Raw genomic sequence first — 21,499 nt, 5'->3', positions numbered from 1 at the left:
CTCAAATGTACTTAAATACAAAAGGGCTCAAATTTAAAAAGTATTTTCTGATAATAGTAGACACTTGTTTTGCTTGTTGGGGAGAGTTCTTTCAAAGGAATATTTTGTTTGACTATTGAAGATTGGTCGTAACCCAAACCCATAAATGAATAGTCAGTATGTAAATTACTTGAAAGGATTGTTTTATATAGTCAATAAGCTGTACATAATTACCATTTAATTAAGTTTTTCTTTTTTTCTTCTTTTTATTTTTTCTCTGATGATGCTTCTCATCAGTAGCAATGAAAACTGTCCAGTTCAAATCCAATGGATATTATTGAAGGTAAGTGAAGACTATTGAAAATTAAACCTCCCCCCAAAGAGAAGTAATTTCTAACTTTCAATGCCCTTGAAAAACTTCAGACATTAAGGAACTTGTATTTAGGGGACAATCAAAGATCCTTGATTTAATTAATGTTTGTATCATATGGTAATTTGAGTTTTATTTATATATATTTTTGAGGAGTGTTCGTCTTGACCTATGACTCCACATGTCTCATATAAAGAGCATTAATACTTTAACACAGTCAGAATTCACATATGTAGCTAAGGAATGTGGTAGATAGAATAATACCTCCCCCCCAAAATATCTATGTCCTAATTCCTGAAACCCATGAATATGTTACCTTATAAGGCAGAGTGATTAAATTAAGAACATTGAAATGGAGAGATTGTCCAGGTAGGCCCAACTAATCACATTGTTCTTAGAAAAAGGCAGAAGAATGAGTCAGAGATGCAACTTGAGAAGAACTAAACTCAACCCTCTTTGAAGATGGGGTCAGGGAGCTATGAGTCAAGGAATGCAGAGCCTCTAGAACCTAAAAACAGCTCTCAGCCTACAGCTAGCAAGAAAAAAGGGACCTCAGCCCTAGAATCTCAAAAAAACAGAGGCTGCCAACAGCCCAGATGAACAAGGAAATGAATTCTTTCCTGCGGCCCCCAGAAGACATTGTGGCCTGACTTAAGTTTAGCCTGGTGAAACCGTACCAGACTTTCCCTTCCAGAGCTGCACAATAACATATTTGTGTTGTTTTAAGCCTTTAAGTTTGTGAAAATTTGTTACAACAGCAAAAGAAAACTAATACAGAGGATAAATAAGGCAACCAATAGATAAGATATATTTTGCAACTGGAAATGTAAATTCTGTGAAGAATTTCTAGTGTTCGAATGAAGAGGAGCAACATTTTTTGAGAGCCCAAGACTGATGGTCTTTAGGAAATGCCATATTCATTTGTAGATTCTAATGATGATTGTCACCAACTCTGAGCTTTCTCTCTTCTGCTTTATGATACCCCTCCCAAACGAATACCAAAACTAATTTTACACATGATATTTATGCAAACACCGTAATCCAAGATGCAAATGACTACATGCTTTATTGGAACATCTAGCTACTGGTGGGAACAGTGGGTAAGGAAGTGAGCTCACTTTGTCCCCTTCATCACATGTAAAATTGATAACCCCTTCCCCACAGGCAGGCCACTGTGACTAAGGAAAGAGTGCGTGTTGATACTTACAGATGGTTCTTGTTAGAAGTTTAGTAAAGGTGAGCTATATTTAGTCAGAAAATACTGTCGTTTGCTATTTTGATCAAAAGGATAGATTATTTGGTCTTTCCTCATGGTTAGTGCTATTTTATCTCCACTACAAAAGTCATTAGTTTGGAGTACATGGATATGCCTTGCTGAAAATAAAATGCAAGTGCATAATAGTCAGGACATTCTGACACATTATGAGTAAGAAAAGTGACGTATAAAAACTGGGAACTGGCCCATCCAGTGTGGCTCAGTGGACTGAATGTCATCCCATGGACTGAGAGGGCCTGGTTCAATTCCTGGTCAGGGCACGTTCCAGGGTTTGGGGCTTGATCCCCAGTAGGGGGCATGCAGTAGGCAGCCCATTGATGTTTCCATCTCTCTCTCCCTTCCTGTCTCTCTAATAAATCAATAAAAACATTTTTAAAAAAGAAAAAAAAACTGGGACCTGGATATAGTTTGAATGAGTTGGAGATCTTTTTAGATTATTTTCTTGCCAGATTTGGAAAAATAAGGCTATATCTCTATTTACCTTTGGGTTTTATTCCCACCAAAGAACCAAATTACATCATAAACTGTTCTTTTTATATAAATTAAGTAAAAGTAGACATTGGGTAAAATCTGACCATAAAATGGTCATGCTTGCTCTTCTTTGCATTTGGAAGCTGACAATTCCAACATAAGGGAAGATAAAATTGTACGTTCTCTTTAGCTGGCATAGTGGTGACACACTAAATCTACAGAATCCCAGATGCTGTGTATCTGGGATGTTTTGTATTGAAATACAATTAATAAAATAATATCTCAGGCATCTGAAGAAGATTATTTTGTTTATTTGCTTCAATTGAATATAATAATAATGTATCGAGCACCTGCTCTGGTTACATTATATTGCAGTACCAGGTTAACAAGACACAGCCTGTCACTTCTATGAGCTTATACTGACAGAGAGAAGTCAGTGGACATGAGTGAGTATAATATCAGGCTGAGCACAGTAGTTAGACGAAGCTGCCATGGAAACACTTTTGGGATACAGAATTCTGTGAAATACTGTCACAACCACAACGTGAATGATAAATCGCATTTCAGTGGATAGATTTTGTTGTTCTGACACTGAAGGGAAACGTTTCTCTGAAAGTTACAAATGAAATTGACAAATTCTCAACACTTATTTTATACATTTAATTTTGACCATCTACTCTCCTTTGACCCTTTTGTAACTATATGGCTTAATACATTGTTTAATCAAGCCAAGTACAATTTTGACTCTGTATCTTTCCAATTGGTCTTTGGGGATATTTATTTATTTTAAAGTTCTCTGAATCTCTCTAGGGATGAATTCTTCAGTAATCATCATTTCTGGAAGCTTTTCCAGTCTGGTCTAAGCCTGCAGTCCCGTTTCTCCTTCTGCCTCCCTCCGTTGTCATACTTTCCACATCTTACCGGAATCCTGTTTGCTGGTTTGTACTTGTCAGGACAAGCGTTGTGCTTTCGATGTCTCTTCATTTCCACTGGCCAGCATAGAGCAATCTATGCTAGACGAATGTGTATCGAACCAATAACAAGTACATTTTTTAGGACAAAATTACTTGTATTAAAGTAATACATATTAAATTAAACACTACAGTGAGATTAAAATTCTTCAAAAATTCAGTGCCCCATTTTCCTTAAAATGAAAAATGTTGTCACTTTCTTTGAAAATTTCAGCAGGTTCTCCCTTTCCATATTTCATACCCAGATAATGAAGATAAATGACTTTTTTTAAAAACGAAATCTTAATGAAAACCAAACAGCTACGGTTGGGAAAAACAACAGACTGGTTGAAAAAATTCTAAAAAACCTCATAAAATGGATAAGGAAAATAGAAACTATCTAATGAAATCAAACATATTATGTAACAATCTATATAATAAAATAGCTTGAAAAGAGAAAATTCCCTTTACATAATAAAAAGCCTCATTTTTGAAGCAACAAGTGCTCTTTGAACTTTACTTAAAATGTTTTGACATTATATGCATGTTTAGTATAGATTTACTCAAAATAGCACATTTCGTTGCAATACAAGCCTTGAAGTTAAGTGGTTAGTTTAATAAAACAGAGTTTCCATAGCTACCATAAAGAACAGAGGATAACTTTTATTTCTTTGGAAGCCAGGAAGGGGTTTTAGGAAAAGAATTAAACAAACAGACCCCAACAGGTTTATTATGTGCAGCTCCACACCTGGTTGGCTTTTTAGAAGAAGAAACTCTTGATATTATAGGAAATTAAAGTTTTTTCCACTAAAATCTATAGCGGCACATTAAGAAATCTGAGCATTCTTTCCTCTGGGCATTTCAACCTAGATTCTGAAAAGCTATTTTAATAAGATATCTCCGTGAGATGCATTTTTGCTTGTAGTGTTTAGTTAATAAGCCATATCAAAAGCAAGTGGTGGAAAGTGCTACACAAAAGACGCAGTGCCTGGCTCTACGTGACAAAGCATGAGTTTTAGGTCTAACTTTATTACTCTTGGTCAACATTTTGTTGACAGGCCGGATGGAAGGGAAATGGACATTCGTGATGGTGAAGGTGTCTCCTTGAGCCAGCTTTCTTGTTTCTCAGTGTAGTATTGAGATACGTTCTCTCTGAATGTTAATGGAGGTCACTTTCAGCTTTGTTTCTTGCCATGTCTAATCCAAGGAGTTCTTCACAGTTGACTGTTGAGAAACAAAATGAGGTGGTTTCTTGTATCTCACCTTCACTCCTAAGCCTTTAAAGCAGCAGGTGATTAACAGGACTTTTACAAAGTTTCTATGTAGTTACAAGGACAGTTTCAATCTTCTGTCATTTTTTTGCATTAGCTATGATTATGCTTTTACCACAAAAATGCATTTGTTTTAAAGGTAACAATACAGACTAGGAGAATAGCTTATGTTTCATCTATATTTATCAGCACTCACTGTACATTTGTGTCTTCATTACCAGGAAATATTAAGGGACATTGTGCCATCTATTCCTGTTTACAGTTTATTATGCAGAGATAGGAAACACTTAGCATGTAAAATGAATGTAGAAATTATTCCTGGATAGAAACACGGACATTTCCCACTCGTTGGCTCTTTCTCCTCCATCACCGGATCAGAGTGTAATTGTCAGTAATCAGGCCTGCTTGCTGCTGATAAAACCACTCTGAATGCTCGCAGCCTTCTTTGTGTGATGACTCAATTATTCCAGAAGTGCCTCATCAAATCTGCCCCATCAGCTGGGCTAATAAATAAGGAGAAGAAACTGGCCCCCCAAAGCAAATTATAAATCCATTTGCATTAACCATTTCACTGGTCCATGATCTAGGCAGAAATAAGCATGGCAGATTGTGTTAAGCTTATTTGAATATGTTTATAATGTTTACAGCATGCAACTTTTTTTCCCACAAGGTGTTGGAATTATCAGTCATGAATGGCATCTAAATGCAGTTATGTTAATTGCAGCAAGGCTTTAAGTATCTTTGAGGGCTAGTTTGTTACTTAAATCAGGTGAAAGTCAGATCCTCTTGTGATGAGAAACGTGGGTCCTGCACAAGTTATTGGCATTGCTTCTGAGTTTCGGGAGAAGAGGCCTGTGCTCTCCTTTCACAGGTGCTGGAGGACAGACACAACTGCTCTAATGCCTGCTAGGACAAGGACAGGGACAATTACTTCATGTGTAGAACAGTGGAACCAGGAGTTGTTTTGATGCTCGGTGCTCGGTATGACTTCAGCAATTTGCAAAACAAAAATTGCATTTTCTGGGTTGCCATAGCACTTCTTGTACTTCAAATTCCTCGAAAAAATCTATAGGGCAGAGATTTCAAAAAGCTAGGCAAACCAGTACAAATCCGTGAAATCCATCAGCGGAAATGTTGTACATGGACAAATTTTTATTTTGTTCTTTTAAAATGACAGACTATATTGAATAATAAAAAGTTTTATTTATATTGGAACTTCAGTGACCACTCGAGGAAGCAAAAAAATATTCAAAATGGATAATGAAAAGCAATTCAATTGCTAATATCAAAGACTTAGTCTTGCTGAATATATAATGATTTATCTATTTTTTTTTTAATTCTCACCTGAGAACTTTTTTCCATTTTTTGTTCAGATAGAGAGGGAAGGAGAGAGAGGAAGAGAGAAAGAGAGAGAGAGAGAGAGAAACATTGACATGAAAGGGACACATCAAGTGGCTGCCTCCCACAGGGCCCAACCAGGGCCAAGGACAAACGGCAACCAAGGTACATGCCCTTAGTGGGAACCGAACCCGGGTCTCTCTGGACCACAGGCCAATGCTGCAACCGCTGAACCAAACCATCCAGGCCTATCTATTTTTTTTTTTTTTTTTTTTTTTGCATTTACAGTCATCCCTTGCCACTTTGCGCTTCGTGACTTCACTCTATTGTGTTTTTTCCTAATATATTCATTAAAAAGTTGTTCGAGACAGTGAAAATGACACAGCATGCACTCGGTTGTCTGAGTTAATTATACACCCCTGTATTACAATTACAACTAAAATCACTGTACGTATGGACTGTAGGTCTATGTATTCGAGCACCCCAGGAATCCTTCAACACCAGATGCAAATGTTAGAGTCTGTAATAGGTTAATTGTGATAAACGAGGGAAGACTGTATCTTCAGACAGAGCAGGAGGGAGAGAGGTAGGAAGAGAGAGAGAGAAACATCAATGAGAGAGAGAGAGAGAGAGAGAGACATCGAGTGTTTGCCACCCACACAACCCCAACCAGGGCCGGGGACAAACTGCATCCGAGGCATGCGCCCTTAGCAGGAACCGAACCCGGGACTCTGGTCCGCGTGCCAATGCTCTAACTGCTGAGCCAAACCAGCCCGGGCATAATGATGTAAAATTCAAAACATCCTCCCTAAAAGTAAGAGGTACCACGGGTTCACTCTACAATGGGAGTGCCTTTTCCTTCAGAACAGTTCCATTTGGATGAAGCCTTTTTTTCTACTCTCACTATGATCAGGAGCCTGATTATGGGCTGATGGTACAGGAAAGCTTGTGGCCCATAACAGTATTTTTCTTTGCCTAAAACAACTTAAATGAAACTCACCACTTCTCTTCATCTGCTCCAGCCAATGGAGCATATCCCCTAATATCAACCTGGAGAGCTAAGTATAGAAACGTCATCTTTGATGGCATAGGTATAAAGTGGCAGTAGGCTTACATAATTTTTATAAATCAATTTCTTTTTTTTTTTTTTTTTTTTTTTTTAATCCTCACCCGAGGACATTTTTCCATTTTTTGTACAGATAGAGTGGGAGGGAGAGAGAGGAAGAGAGAGAGAGGGAAACATCGATGTGAAAGGGACACATCGAGTGGCTGCCACCCGCACGACCAACCAGGGCCGGGGACAAACTGCAACCGAGGTACGTGCCCTTGGCGGGAACCGAACCCGGGTCTCTCCAGACCGCAGGCGGACGCTCCAACCGCTGAGCCAAACCGGCCAGGGCTATAAATCAATTTCTTAATACCTTTTGCTATAATGGGAAAACCAGTTCTATAGCTCATTGATTAGAAACTCCAAAATAAGGGGCTTAAATTTTCATTAGAAATTTAATACAGCAAAATGGGAAATGGAAAAATCAATGAATTTGATTGTCCAGGCATAGATATCATTAAGGTTTATGCAGAATTTAACTCTAACTTAAAATATTACACTGATTAATATAAAAATAAACCTGAAAGTTAGATCTGTAAAGGACTTACTTTACCATTCACAAAATAAACAAATGAGAAGCCCCCCCCCCCCCCACTTTCATCATTCCAACTAATGAACAGTTGGTGAAGATATTAAGGTGAGCAGAGTGATTAAGAGACTATAACTGTTAGAAGTTGCGGAGACAGGGTCTCAGGGGTAGCAATGCTAAGGTAAATACCTCCGCACTCTTCTGCTTTTATTTTGCTCCTTAAGAAACTAAATCTGAGCGTGGTCTTTGCAGCTTGTATTAACTTTCCAAGTTTGTGAGAGGATCCTGCTATGCATTTGCAACCTGACTGAAACAGAACAGCAAAGTCCAAAAACAAATTGGTGATTGTGGTAAGCTCGTATTATATTACAGGGCTACAAGTGCTACGTACATTTCCTATTAAATTTATTTGCCTTTCCATCAAATTTTTTACTTTGAGTTTAGGTGGAGAAGTTTTTAATGTTGCAGGTCTTGTTTCATTTTTTTTTTGTTGTTGTTGTGTTTTTTTGAAACACAGATAGATCTTTGATTATCTGCTTAAAGGATACAATTGACATACATCATACAACACTTTAGGTTATTCACGCCTCCCAATAAAATATAATATGACGTACTTTTTTGTTAAAGCACAGCAGATTATTACATTGTATCACAGGTTGACAAAGCTGTCTTTTTCAGAAGCAGGTACGCGCCCATGAAGCAGCTGTAAAGAACTGAGTCCCTAATTATTGGCATAAAGTAAAGCGGACAAATGGAGTACTTTGTGATGACTCCATTAAACAAGTAAAGCCATGTCTTAATTAGAGAGCACACTTAAGGATTTTGTAGCCCATTAGCTTACTAAAACCTTGGTTGTCATGTAGTTTTCTCTCTTGAGATTGCTGTTTTATAAAAATACGAGCTTCAATGCACAGATAGAACTAACTCTACTGCCAGGTGCGGGAGCTTGGTCAAGATTCCAAGTCTTAGGTTAACTGTCTTCCAAACTGCGTGTTTTCTATAAATATTTTAGCAAGACCTTACGTGTTATAAAATGGTTTAAGATCAGAAAAAGAGATTCAAGTGTGGCAGTTAATAAAACTGAGGTTTTAAAGGGACTGCCTTGACATAATAGGGCACATGAACGGATGGAGGGAACTGATTTCAGTAGAAGATTCCTTTTGGTAGCAGCCAAGGGTGTGTTTCCCAGAAGAGGGTGGGTAGAGTCAGTGATGATAGACACATGGAATGGGGAGCCTCTGGAGGGCTTGTACTTTCCATATGTACTGAGTGTACTTGGGCTTTAAGAGGCTGTGTGTATCAAACCATGTTTCTAAAGTTGTATTTTGTCCGAGCCCTCTGCACACTTCTCAAGTCGATCTCAGCTGTGCTGCCTTAACTCTCCTCCCCAGGGAGGGGAGAGACAGCAGATGGGTGAGGGCAGAGGGCTGATGCCTCTGACAGCAAATGGCCAGGTTGCTGAGTGGAAGCTGCAAGCATCAGGAAGCTACTTTTCCCCTGAGAACCAACTAACCACTGAAGAAAGTTGAAAATGAGCCCTTTGAGGAACGCTATTAAAAGTAGTAAAAAATTGCATTGTGCAGATGATGTGCTGCTGTGTGCTTATTCGGATGCTAATGACTTTGACATTAGGGAACTCAGAGGGTTTACAGCTACTCCCTTATGTGATTCAGTTCTTTATTGGCAATCTTTGAGAAAATAAATGGAAAATGTATTGCTAATAAATACATAACACGATAGGGTATTAGACAAAAAGGCATTACTTTTAGAATTTAGAAAGAGCTTTGCTCGCCAATGTGACTGTTTTCCAGGATCTTTTGTTTTAGGTTCCAGTCTGGCAAACAAAGGGGAGTAGGCAGGTGGAAGCTTCAGAACTCTTTCTGAGCTGAAGGTGAAGTGGAATAAGCCGAACACATGTGTAGAGAAAGCCTTTTTATTTTATTTATTTTTTTGGTTGCAATCAAACACAAACTAAGAATTCCCAAACTCCCGTCCTACTTTTCAATTCTTACATCATGTGCAGTAATCTGCTCTATCACTTGAGAGAGTTTTGTCCCTATTTTTCCCAGGAACCACAGTTGCGGACTGGAGTTGAAGAAGCATCTGCTTAATGTTTGATCAAAGCTTACAAGTAATAGAGAAATCTATGGTTAATCTGCTGGTCACCTCCATCCACTGCGAAGGGTAAAAAAACACAGGCGAGAGAAATCTTCTGCAAGGAAGGTTGGTGGTTTGTGTTTTAAAATACCAGAACTGCCAGATATAAACATTTTAAATCTGTGTTGATGTACGTGTTATTTTTATAACCAGCCCCTCTAGTATGCTGAGTGTACTACACTGAATTTCAAAGTTTCCTCTCAAGGGCCAAATGGCCTGTAGACAGATTCTGTTCTTATCCCTGAGACCAAATAGAAGAGAAGCCACTCTGCATATGATGTCTGAATGCAAAGCAGACCAAGGGCAAGTTGTTTCCAAGGAAAACAGGTTAAAACATTGGCCAAAAGAATTAGTAGCATTATATGACGGCGTCATTAAAGAGGCCCGAAAATAACAACAGGATGGATTTTGAATCTCTTTTGTGACTTGAGTGTAGCATGATCCAAATCTTGTCTGTGCTTTTTCTTTTGGTGGTTAAAAGTAAAATAACAGTACTAACAGAGAGTCTTTTGTATCCAGCTTCCCTGGTAAATTGAAGACATCATATATATAGTTTGATAATAAAGACAAAAATGAATTTGGCCTACCTTTTAAAAAGTAAAAATATTTTTACACTGATATGTAGTATATGATTTTTTATTTTTTTATAGTATAGTCCAACCAAATTATAAGTAAAAATGTCAACACATCATTAATTGTTCACATCAGTGTTTAGTAGTGATCTTCTATTTAGTTTGTTCTACCTGCTACACTTCCGTTCTTTTTTTATCTTCATAGAATGAATTTTAGAATTTCTCACTGAAGTGGGCAGAGACATTTAGTCATTGAAAAGAAGCAGGTCAAACTGCATTGGTATACAAGTTACCTGGAGAAAAAGAGAGGTAAGGCAACGTTTTTATGAAAAAGTATAATATATTAAAAGAAAATGAATCCAATTAAAGCATTTACATAAAGGCTTTACTATATACCAAACAGTGCTTTATCTCTGTGGATTTGCTATGAAAAAGTAGTTATTGTTAGTGCTGAATTTAGGATTGTGATTTTTGTCAGAAACATGGTCACTTTAATATTTAAAAATATTAAGCAGGTGAAGAAGTCCTCTGAGCCTAAAAACCTTTTACATATTGATTGTGTGTGTTACTTGTTCACAGATTTGCCCTTAAAGAAAGGTTCAGTGTTGAAACAGTATTAAAAATTCAATTTAATTTTTATTAGAAATTAATTACCTAAGGATTAAAAGTAAATAAATGATATCTTTTAAAAGAGTGTTTTAAAAAACACTATGTGAAACGTAATAAATTAGGTAGTCCTTGGGGGAAAATATATTTAAAATAATTTATCCATATATGAAGGAACTTGTTCGCTAAGATTTACATATTTTGCAACATGTGTATCTCAAAATATCAGCATGAAAAAAATGTAAGGGCCTTTTAAGGTGTTACTAACTCTGAGTTATTTTTAAACAGGGCACACTAAAATAATACCAAAAAAAAAAAAATGTCTCCTAAAACATAAAGCCAGCAATTGCCCCCTTATGTTACCAAGCTGTGACTCAGAGGCCATGGCATGACAACTAATAGAAAACCTTGGCACACGTTGGCTACCTAAGGGAATAATAAAACTATTTGCTGGAGTCGTTTGGCAAAAGGACACAAACATATGGCTTTGGTTTATATTCAGCATTGCCAGTTGTGCGAAGTTACAGGATGAAGTCTACGGCAGCAGTGACGACTCAGAAATGAGAGTGAGAATCAAAATAGATCAGCCTCCTTAGAATGCTAAACAACTGGTCTCAGGTCTAAGATTTCTTTGTGCATTTCCAAGTGACTCTAGAAAATCACCTCATGGCAGAAATGTGCATGCACTTGGCCCTCAGGAGGAGCTGTTCCCGGAAAACTGTGCTGAATCTGAGCACAGACTGAATCTGCTTCTTTAAGTATGGTGTCTGTTGGGGGTGCGAGGGATCAGTGGAGACAATGAGAGGCATCATAAATGTAAAAGGTAGACATTACGCAATTTTTTGGCTTTCTACAGAGTCAAAGACAGTACAATAAGAGACAGATAGGAACAGAGACTTGAAATCAGAGTCAATGTGCCCTAACTGAAAGTTTCAAAAAAATATTTATTTTATTTAGGATAAAGGATTCAGGAAAGATTTTTTAAATTATAGATATGTTGTCACAAATGATATAAAAATCCTGTTTTTATTTGTTTAGACTTTTTGAATATTTATTTTCTGAATTACTCTTCCTGAGTGTTTAATAAACGTATGAAAAAAACAACAACAGAAAAGTCAGAAGAGGGTGCAGATAGAGAAAAACATGCTTGAACATTCTATCCTAGTGTTCCTCTCAGTAAGTCAACTATTCTTTTAGAATCACAACTTATTACCCTCACCCTTGCCCTGCGTAACAGGGAAACAAACATCTTTTGCTGCCATTTTGGGCTAATCCAAAGCTGTGTTCAAACAAAATGATGCCAGAATTATCCCAAGAAAGAGCACTCAGTGTAGGGCTCTTTGTTCTTCAACCTAGCCAAATTCTGTTCCAAGGTACTGGCATCATGTAGTTGTTTCATTTGGGGGTTTTTGTCCTTTTTGACTTCCTGAGTTTCTCTGTCATTTAAACAAAATTGATCTTTGCAAAGGAAGCATCCAGGGAGGATTAAGGGCTCCTCATCGAGAGGACCTGGGACATCTTGGCACCCACCGCGCTTCCTCCCACCATTGCAGTGAGATCCCCAGGACTGAAATGACATCGCACAAGACTAATGTGTCACGACATACAGAACTACATGACCAGTTCAAAAATATCAGGAGAGGCACACAGTCAAATTTTATTAAAAGTCAAACGATTGCAAACTGAGTGTATGTGAAGGACTTTTCAAATCTAATACAGTTTCCTGCATACCTAGACAGTATAAAGATTAATTTTATAAGGATTTTGAGAAAGTGTCCTCAAAACCTTATGACCACCATGGTTTTTTATATTAATATTAAGAAACACAAGACTATTTATAAACAAGTGGTGAGGATGTATGTGTCTAGAGTTCTGTTGAAGAAGATATAAAACTTAAACATCACAAAAAGATTTGGTTTATTCATTTCTTAAGAAGTAATTAAGTAAATCAAAGGAAATATACTAAATAATATTGTGATAACTATGTATATTGCTAATTAGGGTACTGGAAATATCAAAGGGAACACTATGTAAAGTATATGATTGTCTAACTCTAAGCAGTACACTTGAAACCAATACAATATAAAATGAAAGAAAATAAATAAATAGATCAGAGAAGCAGAAATTTTAAAAATATTCATACTTACTTAGATTTTTTTCTTTTACCATTAGATTAAAATAGGATTATGAGTGAAAAATAAAGCCAAGTTAAATATACTTACATACCACTAATGTACTTGTGTAAATAAAAGCCAAATTGAGTTTATGAATTATGTGTCCTGCTCCTTGAATCTATCTCACAAAATGGTCACTATAGAACTCCCTAGTCAGTGGAAGGGAAGGCACCAGATCTCTACACCGGCGTGCTGTGGACAGGACATCAGGTGATTGTCCCCTACGTAAGCACTAAGCACTAGTAAGAAAAGTTAGTCAAGTACAAGCAACTAAGAAATTACTGTACCTACCTGTATGTAGGTTTATAAGTATATAAAGATGTTAAATAAGAGCTTTCCAAATTCAACTAAGTGGTTAAGTTATATTTTATGGTCATTTTTTCTTCTTCATTGCCTATCTACTTATTTCCATTGTTTGTTTTTACATGTCCTTCCTCCAAATTTGCTTCTTTGCCTTCTTTATTTTATAATTTTTTCCCTCTTGTCATTCATCCTTGTATTAAGTCCTCTTGCCAGAGAGCTGGGGAATGAAGTGTTCTTAAAGTTCTCTTCATGCCTTTACTATAAACTTGATACCAAGCAATAACCACGTTTTTTCTCCTTTCTATATAAATATAATATATAACATACCCATGATTATAAGTTAAATAAACTTTTAAGAAAGTAGTTTCAAATCAACAAAAATAAGGTAAAGCCTGCCTTTAACATTGTTACTCTGCTGAGTAGACTGCAAGGCCAGGAGGGGCGATGACGGGAATCTCAGACAGGTAAAGGCCCTAAAAAACCCAGAGAAGGGCAGCTTTTTAGGTAATCACATTTCTGTTTTGAAAAAAGAAGTGACTCATTAAATTTTTACAAAATTAATTGCAGACTTGCCAATAACATTTGGTACTTAAGTAGTAAAAATGATCGTCTCCTTTTTCAAATGAAAAATAATAATAATAATAATAATAATAATAATAATAATAATGTTCCCAATGGGAAATGTTGTTTTTAAGATTGCAGCCCGTTACTTAAGTCAGTGTCCTGCTTCATTCCATAACCATGTGCCTGTTCTAGAACCCTAAGAGGAGTTGAAAGATGGTGATCCTCACTCCTCTCCCCACCCCCAGGTCTCAACACATGCACTGAGCTACAAGGCTCTTTCTACCTTTCATCAACCATTACCAAAATGAAGTAAACACTGAATATGAGGTTTGATTTATACAAATATTAAGGTTATTCTTTTGCAATTTATTAAAGTTCTCGAGAATAATTTAAAATAACACTTAGAAATTTTTACTGCCATATTCAAGATTTTAGAGAACAAAGACTTATTTTTGAATTGAGATTTATGAGATGAGCAAGCCATTTCATAAATGTTAAAAACTTCCACCACCCCCAAAAGAAAAGCCCATGTGTTTTAGGTTTCTGATGTTTTCACTCCCTGACAAACTGTAAGATGTGACTGGACACTGATTTTCATACTTTTATTATTTTTTAGGTGTGAGGAGACAAAGAGGTAAAATTGATAGGTTGTATACTATGGCCTTGGTCCACTTTGCTCCTACAACTTGACCCACAGGTTAAATCTGAAAACTTCATTTTATAAATGAGTATCAGTGTTTACAGTATTTATATAGGACGTACATGCTACACCAACAAGAAGACAGTAGCTCCACAAAATACAATTATAAACCATCATTCCTAGCACAGTCAAGCAGAGATCTATGAAAATATTTGTACATCCCTTCCAATGACTTTAATGTGGAGGCAATTGCATGAGTTGATGACAGAATGGTCAGGTCCTTTGATAGCTGAATTGCAAAATAGACCAGTCTTAAAGATATTATAAAGAAGGATACATTTAAATAGGTTCAGAAACTTTTATTTGTGTCTACTGGTACTCTTTGCAGTGTGCACTTCACTTTTGGGGAAGAAACTTATGGAGTTCAACTTTCACCTGCCTTTTGGGGAAATTTTTCAGAGTGGTTGGGAGAGCTAGTAGTAACCGTGTAGCAGGATGGAATTATACCTGACTTGAGTTGATGCTCACCCATGGGAGTAGCTTCTTCAGAAATAGTTGACGGTTTTCATCATTTTAACCCTAATGCTTCTGATCTCTCTTAATCTAGTTATTTGTTTAGTACATGAAGGGGAGTTTGCATGAGTTGAGCCACTTTATATGCAACAGAGATATTCACAGAGGAGGAGGATTTTACAACGCAGTGCTTACCATCCTGAGCAAACCAAGCCGCTTTAATCCTAGTCAGTGTCACATCTGTCATACATTCGTGTGGTTTTAAGAGAAGGAAAATCTACAGAAAAAAAAAAACACCTTTTTTTTTATCGTTGTTTTGTCTTACTATGTAATTTAAAATATTCATAACAATGAACCATTTTATTTAGACTGAAGCAACTGCTGTTCAGCAAAAGCAGTGAACACTTTTTGTTTGCTAATTTAAAAAAACAGTTCAATGATTGGTGTGGTGTTTATTATGAGAGGATGACAAAAGAGAGCTGGTGGTTTTAATAGTTTTAGCTTACGAGAGCTATCGTTAATTTTGTCTGTAGTGTTGCAGGTGAAAAAATGCACAATGGATAAATAGTCTATATTGGTTTAACTGAACATAATATATAGTGTGTTCTGGAGTTGTTTGTCTCAATAGACTATAGTAATCAAAAGTAATGAACCTATTATGTGCAGGACCTTGGAGAGCGTCAAATGGCAGTAAAAGTGTGGCACATAAAAGGTTTATTAAAGGAAATTAAAGTCCATCATTGCCACACCTGCTCCCCTATTATAAGTCTATGGCAGGTCAGTGCCTTCAATCACAACTCAGTCTCGGAGAGCAGAGATGCTTCTCCCATTACCATTGCAGTCACACGGCTTCCACGCAGTGTCAGGATTTAAGGATGGGAGCCACAGAAAGCACCTTCTGCCTGCATCTGATTTTCATCAAGCAAAGCAACTTCTTTCCATTTAAGAAACCCTTCTGACAATGTTTAAAAGTGAATTGAACTAGGAAATTATTAGGCGAATCTACTGAAACGGATGAACGTACTCAGGTCAGAATCTATCTCCATGTGGACAGAAACAATAGGCTTCTAAAGTTTTTGCATCCCTCTGATAATGTATTTGATTATACTTAAACTATTTAGTGGTGGTGTTTTGTGATATTTACTGACAAACACAACACTCAAATTTCACCTTCCTTATAGATTTGGATGATTATAATCAATATTCAGAAATTCTTAAAGTTAATGTATGTCATAGTTGCTAATCAACATTTCCAATGGTATTTTGAAAAAGGGACATTTCAGGGGTTTGCCTTTATGTTGCTTTTTGACATGGGAATTATTTTTTCTGACTTGGCAAGAAGTATGTATCAGAAAAGGTCTAAAAATGTAAAGGAATCAGGTTTTAGTAACTTAATCTAAACCTTTAGATTTGACCATTTGAGGTTTTGTTCTTCACAACCACTGTTAATCAGAGAATCCTTTTTTCTGTCTTTGTAATGCCAGAAGTGTTTGAATCACTAACAAACATGTATGGACCAGGACATCTGCCCCCTGGTCACTGATTCCTCTGGTTCCAGCATCTGCAGAAGTATTTCCAAAACTCGTGGAGAATGAAGGCAGTCACAGTTCTGTCCCTACAGAGTCAGAATGCTATTCCAGTGCATGGAAGTTTACTCTGTTTTTCATAATGACCTTAAGAAGTTCTAATGATATGTTTTCACATTTTGGTCAATGTCAAACGAATGACCGCAGGACCTGTGTTTGTGTTATAGATGGATGCAGAGGCTGAAGACAAAACGCTGCGTACCCGCTCTAAAGGAACAAAGGGTGAGTGAGCAAGCAGGTTCCAGGACACCGTGCCCACCGCACCAGGAAATGTGGGTGTTCTAGTGCCCAGTCCCTGCTGTGCAGACAGAATGACTACAACTTCCTCAGGGCTCTTTTTTTGTAGATCAAGCCAGAACATTGGATCATGGTATGGAAAGGCCAAATATTATGAACCAGGAGGTAAAGGACTCAGAAAAGCCCAAATGATATATGATGCTAATTTTTACAAAATATAATCATGAATAGACTTTAACATCATGCAAAACAACATAAGGGTCAGCAAAGGGAAAATGCTTCACGGAGACATTCAAATTATTGAAGTGACCTTTAATGGCCAAGGGAAAAGACCAAATTGTTAGTTTATTGCCAAAGCAGGTTTTGATTTTTATGTTATCTGGTTTAGTGGTTCCCAATCTAAACCTAGTTCAAGTAAAATGATGTTTATTTTTTGACTGTCCCTGCTGGGAATTTCTGACAGCTCTGCAAAGAAATATTTGAAAGGTTTAACTTAACGATTATCCCTCTCTTTTTGTAACCAACAGATGGTAATGTAATATTGAAATATAAACAGGCCCTTGATGATATAAACATCTGGAAAACAGGACTGACTAGCAATAATACACCTTAAGGAAAATAACTTTTATTATCATTAGCTAGATTTTTGTGACCCTTAATTTTAAATGGAAAACTATAGGTTCACCATGGCCTGTGAAAACACCCTGGGTAGCTGTTCCCACCCAGTCTTTGCACGGGTCGGCCTTGCTGAGAAGGACTGAGTCAGGCAGCAATGATGCAATGTTTTGCAAGCATTTTGAGATTTATAGTTGAAAGTGGCTAATCAAATGGAATGCTTTTGTTAACTATGTTTATATGTGTAGCTAAGGTAAATAATTCCTGTTTGAGTAGAGTTCAGAATCCCAAAACTTTAAATAAATTCCAGGATGATTTTTTTCAGTTAAAATGTAATTATGATTATCCTTAGCCATGATAACCCAAGTGCCCAATAATGCTATATGAGATATGGGGCTCTACCTAAACAGAAATTTTACACTGTATTATTTTCCATTTTTAGTTTAAGTTACTTTTAAAATAATTGCATTATACAGTCTAACATTTAGAGTGCAATATTTCTAAACACTACGTTTTTGTGCAGCAAACTTCTCAATAAAATATAATTTTAAAGAGCATCGGCCTGTGGACCGAAGGGTCTCAGTTCAATTCCCGGGTTCGATTTCTGATCAGGGGCACATACCTGGGTTGCAGGTTTGATCCCCAGCTCTCTGGTCAGGGTTGTGCAGGAGACAACCAATCAATGTGTCTCGTTCACATTGATGTTTCTTTCTCTCTCTCTCTGTCTCTCTCTCTCTCTGTCTCTCTCTCCCCCTTTCTCTCTCTCTCTCTCTCTCTCTCTCTCTCTCTTTCTCTCTCTCCTTTCCTTCCTCTCTCCCTCCTTTCTGCTCTATCTAAAAATTAATGGAAAAATATCCTCAGGTGAGGATTAACAACAAATACATATATATGGAAAAGAATTTGTATTATTATTTAGGATAAGTTTACATCTGCCATCAAAATCAGAGTTCTAGGGACTGTATTTGGATTATTTGAATATTTTGTTTAGACTTCTAAAATCACACTACTCTAGCATACTTGTAAATTGTGGCTGTTTTAATTTGCAAATTTTTTTTTTTTTACTTCAGATTCCTTTGGCACATACATATGCATTCTAAAATAGAGCCAAAATGTTCCTCAAGAAATGAAACAACTGTTTCTCATGTATCATGAGTAATCTTTAAAACCACCTGTTCTCTCTCAGTGTGCTGCTTACCCTTGCGTAGGCAGGTATTTATAAACATGAACTTCAGCCCCATCATTTCAGTAAGAGAAATCAAAGCTTTTTTTTCTAAAAATTGCTTATTTTTAAAGTGATGTTGATATTAACATAGCTGATGCTTATCCTCTTCTTCTTTATGTATGAAATTTATGAAACAAATCTTGGGACATTTTTTAGTAAATCTTTGCCAGTTTTATTTATATACTTGTTTAATGTCAATTAAAACATACATAGGGTTTTTAAAAATGTTTTTCTATAAACAATAAAATGGGTCAAATTGATTTAAAAAGTAATTCAGGTCCTTCATGCTCTCATCATTTTTTAATGTATCCCCAAAGATAAGTGTTTGGAAAGTCCCACCCAGGGTCACCATAGGCACTAAACCTAGAATCACCTGTTCTGGGCCATATTTATTTGTCCTCTTGTCTCCAAAGAACCTGACTCAGAAAAGATCAATCCACCCAAAGGGAAATTAAGCGAGGTCTATACTAACTATCTATTGGTCATTATGTCTAGGTAGGTGAATAATTTCAGTTATACACTTTTCAAAATTATAAACCAATTTTTTTTCCAGCAGTGCCAATGAATTCTCTAATCCAGGAGCTCAGGTAAGATTTGTCCTACATTACTTTTTCTAATATTGATTTGCTTTAGTTATTAGAATGTTTTGTACTTAGAATCCCTGTTTTAGTATGAGGAATAAGTCAATGGGCTTATTTTGCATAGCCTCTGTCTATACACCAAAGAAGTGGAGAAAGGGAGAAACTATTGATAATCCAAAACAATTAAAGCTACTCCTGTGATAACAAAGCCCAGCAGAGTTTTGCTGTGGTGGGAGTAATTTTCCACTTTTCTCCATAGAATGTGTGCTGCCTTTGTGTACACACCTCACACGTGGTTTGTTTTTGCACTAATGGTAAGTGAAAAACTGAGCTGTTATCCATGAACTGGATTAATAGATAACCCAAGTCCTAAATTCTCTTTAAAAAAAAAATGCAGATAATTCTATCAGGTAACCACATGCTTTTAATTTTAATGCAGACATTTGAAGATAATAGGTATTGGGTGGATCCAAGCATTTCCACCTTAGATACTATCAATGTACCTCAGGTAATATTCTGAATGTCCACCTTAATAGGTTTTGCAGAATAAACTCCAATTAGATTTTCTTTTCACAGTATCTTTGTGAGGTATAGTGTTTTATCTCTTTTTTTAAGTATATGTTTGAAAATACACACATACTGACAGTACATCTTCTGTACTGCCAATATTTTTTAGTGAAATTGTGTCAGGAACAAGATAAGTCCCTTGTCTCTTCTCTAGATTTACTGTTGCAATCCCAGAAATTCCCAAACCCACTAACTAATCTGCTTTTGTGAAAACGACAGGGTCTGTATGTGTTCCTGAGGGAAATGTGTGGAAACTGAAGGATGTGTAACTGTCTGATGCACATTGCTATGTTAACGTGTGCATTAACAAGTTATAGGCAACTGTGCCCTGTGCTTTCCTGAAGCAAGAGCTTAGTTACTTCTGTGTCCCACGATTCATCCGTTGGCTTGGGTTCACCTCTGAAGTGGAACAGGTGTGCCTCAGAATTAGGTGCATGTTCTTGTGCTAACACTCTTATCTGTGGAGATATTTTATAGGGAATCCATGGCCCTGCCTACATGATCAATTTTATCATTGAGAATTTTACATTTTAAACTACTTTTATCAGAGCAGAACATAGAGTATACCCCACATTGAGGCAGAGTAAAAGATTGAATTTTCTGACTCACTTAAATTCAGGCTTTTGAAATCTGTTCTCATTTAAAATTTCTATCTTTTTGGAGACTTTATGTCCCCTATAGAATGATCAAAAGAAGGTTAAACGATCAAAGGCTCAAAGTGAGGGAGATGGTTGCCATCACAGGGCGTGTTTCCTAGTGGTCTCTACAGAACTGAGTGCCCGGAGCCCATGGTTTTCTCGCCTGTTGAAGTGATTGTTTTCAGTCAGTCTTTTTAGAGACTCAAACTATTTGGAAAGGAAAAAAGGCCTTTTGAGTGATGGGTCTTGTATAACAACATGGAAAAGAAAAGAGAATATTGAATGAGTGAGTGTGTGCTTTGGCCTAGGGAGAAATACATAATTCACAGAGAAGGAAGGAATCCAGAGAGAAGCAACAGTGTGGGGAAAATATGTTTAATATAACTCTTCTGGAAAAATAGACATTACTACCTAAGTTACCTTGTTAGAATTTCTTATTATTATAATACAACTAATATGTATTGAGGTCTTATTGTATGCCAGACACTCCTGAGCATTATCATTCTGACTCATTCATTCAATCCTCACAATAACATTGTAAGGGAAAAATTATGAGAGTTCCAATATTCAGAGGAAAAAAGTAAAACCAAATAACTTATGTAAAAAGCCCCAGATTTTACCACTAGTGAGTAATCCAGACTTCTGACTCAGATGCCAGCTTCTCAGCCGCCAAACTATGCGTTCTGTCGTACACACTTAATAGTAACTGCCCAGCCCTGGCCGGTTTGGCTCAGCGGTTGGAGGGTCCGCCTGCGGTCCAGAGAGACCCGGGTTTGGTTCCCGCTAAGGGCACGTACCTCGGTTGCAGTTTGTCCCCGGCCCTGGTTAGTCGTGCAGGTGGCAGCCACTCGATGTGTCCCTTCACATCAATGTTTCTCTCTCTCTCTCTTCCTCTCTCTCCCTCCCGCTCTAGCTGAACAAAAACTGGAAAAATGTCCTCGGGTGAGGATAAAAAAAAAAAAAATAGTAACTGCCCAGCCCTGGCCGGTTTGGCTCAGCAGTGAGAGCATCGGCCTGCGGTCCAGAGGGGCCAGGGTTCGGTTCCTGCTAAGGGCATGTACTTCGGTTGCAGTTTGTCTCCAGCCCTGGTTGGATGGTGCAGGTGGCAGCCACTCGATGTGTCCCTTTCACATCGATGTTTCTCTCTCTTCCTCTCTCTCCCTCCCACCCTATCTGAACAAAAAATAGAAAAAAATGTCCTCGGGTGAGGATAAAAGAAAATAGTAACTGCC

The 21,499-nt window shown here is 37.1% G+C and overlaps 1 protein-coding gene across 1 annotated transcript in view; it reads left to right on the top strand.

Moving 5' to 3' along the window:
• Positions 1–275: 275 nt before the first annotated feature.
• The window catches only part of ST18 (ST18 C2H2C-type zinc finger transcription factor), a 118,802-nt gene continuing 97,578 nt past the window's right edge, over positions 276–21,499 (top strand). Inside the window, exons 1-5 of the mRNA XM_036264100.1 lie at positions 276–322; positions 9,362–9,515; positions 10,227–10,330; positions 16,575–16,629; positions 19,035–19,068. Coding sequence (XP_036119993.1) covers positions 16,575–16,629; positions 19,035–19,068 — 89 coding nt within the window. The 5' untranslated portion in view covers positions 276–322; positions 9,362–9,515; positions 10,227–10,330. The remainder of the gene's footprint in view (positions 323–9,361; positions 9,516–10,226; positions 10,331–16,574; positions 16,630–19,034; positions 19,069–21,499) is intronic.

The sequence above is a fragment of the Molossus molossus genome, unplaced genomic scaffold, assembly GCF_014108415.1.
Source record: "Molossus molossus isolate mMolMol1 unplaced genomic scaffold, mMolMol1.p scaffold_m16_p_16, whole genome shotgun sequence".
Lineage (NCBI taxonomy): Eukaryota > Metazoa > Chordata > Mammalia > Chiroptera > Molossidae > Molossus > Molossus molossus.
Note: the sequence above shows the minus strand (reverse complement) of the source record. Positions and strands in the feature narration are given on the sequence as shown.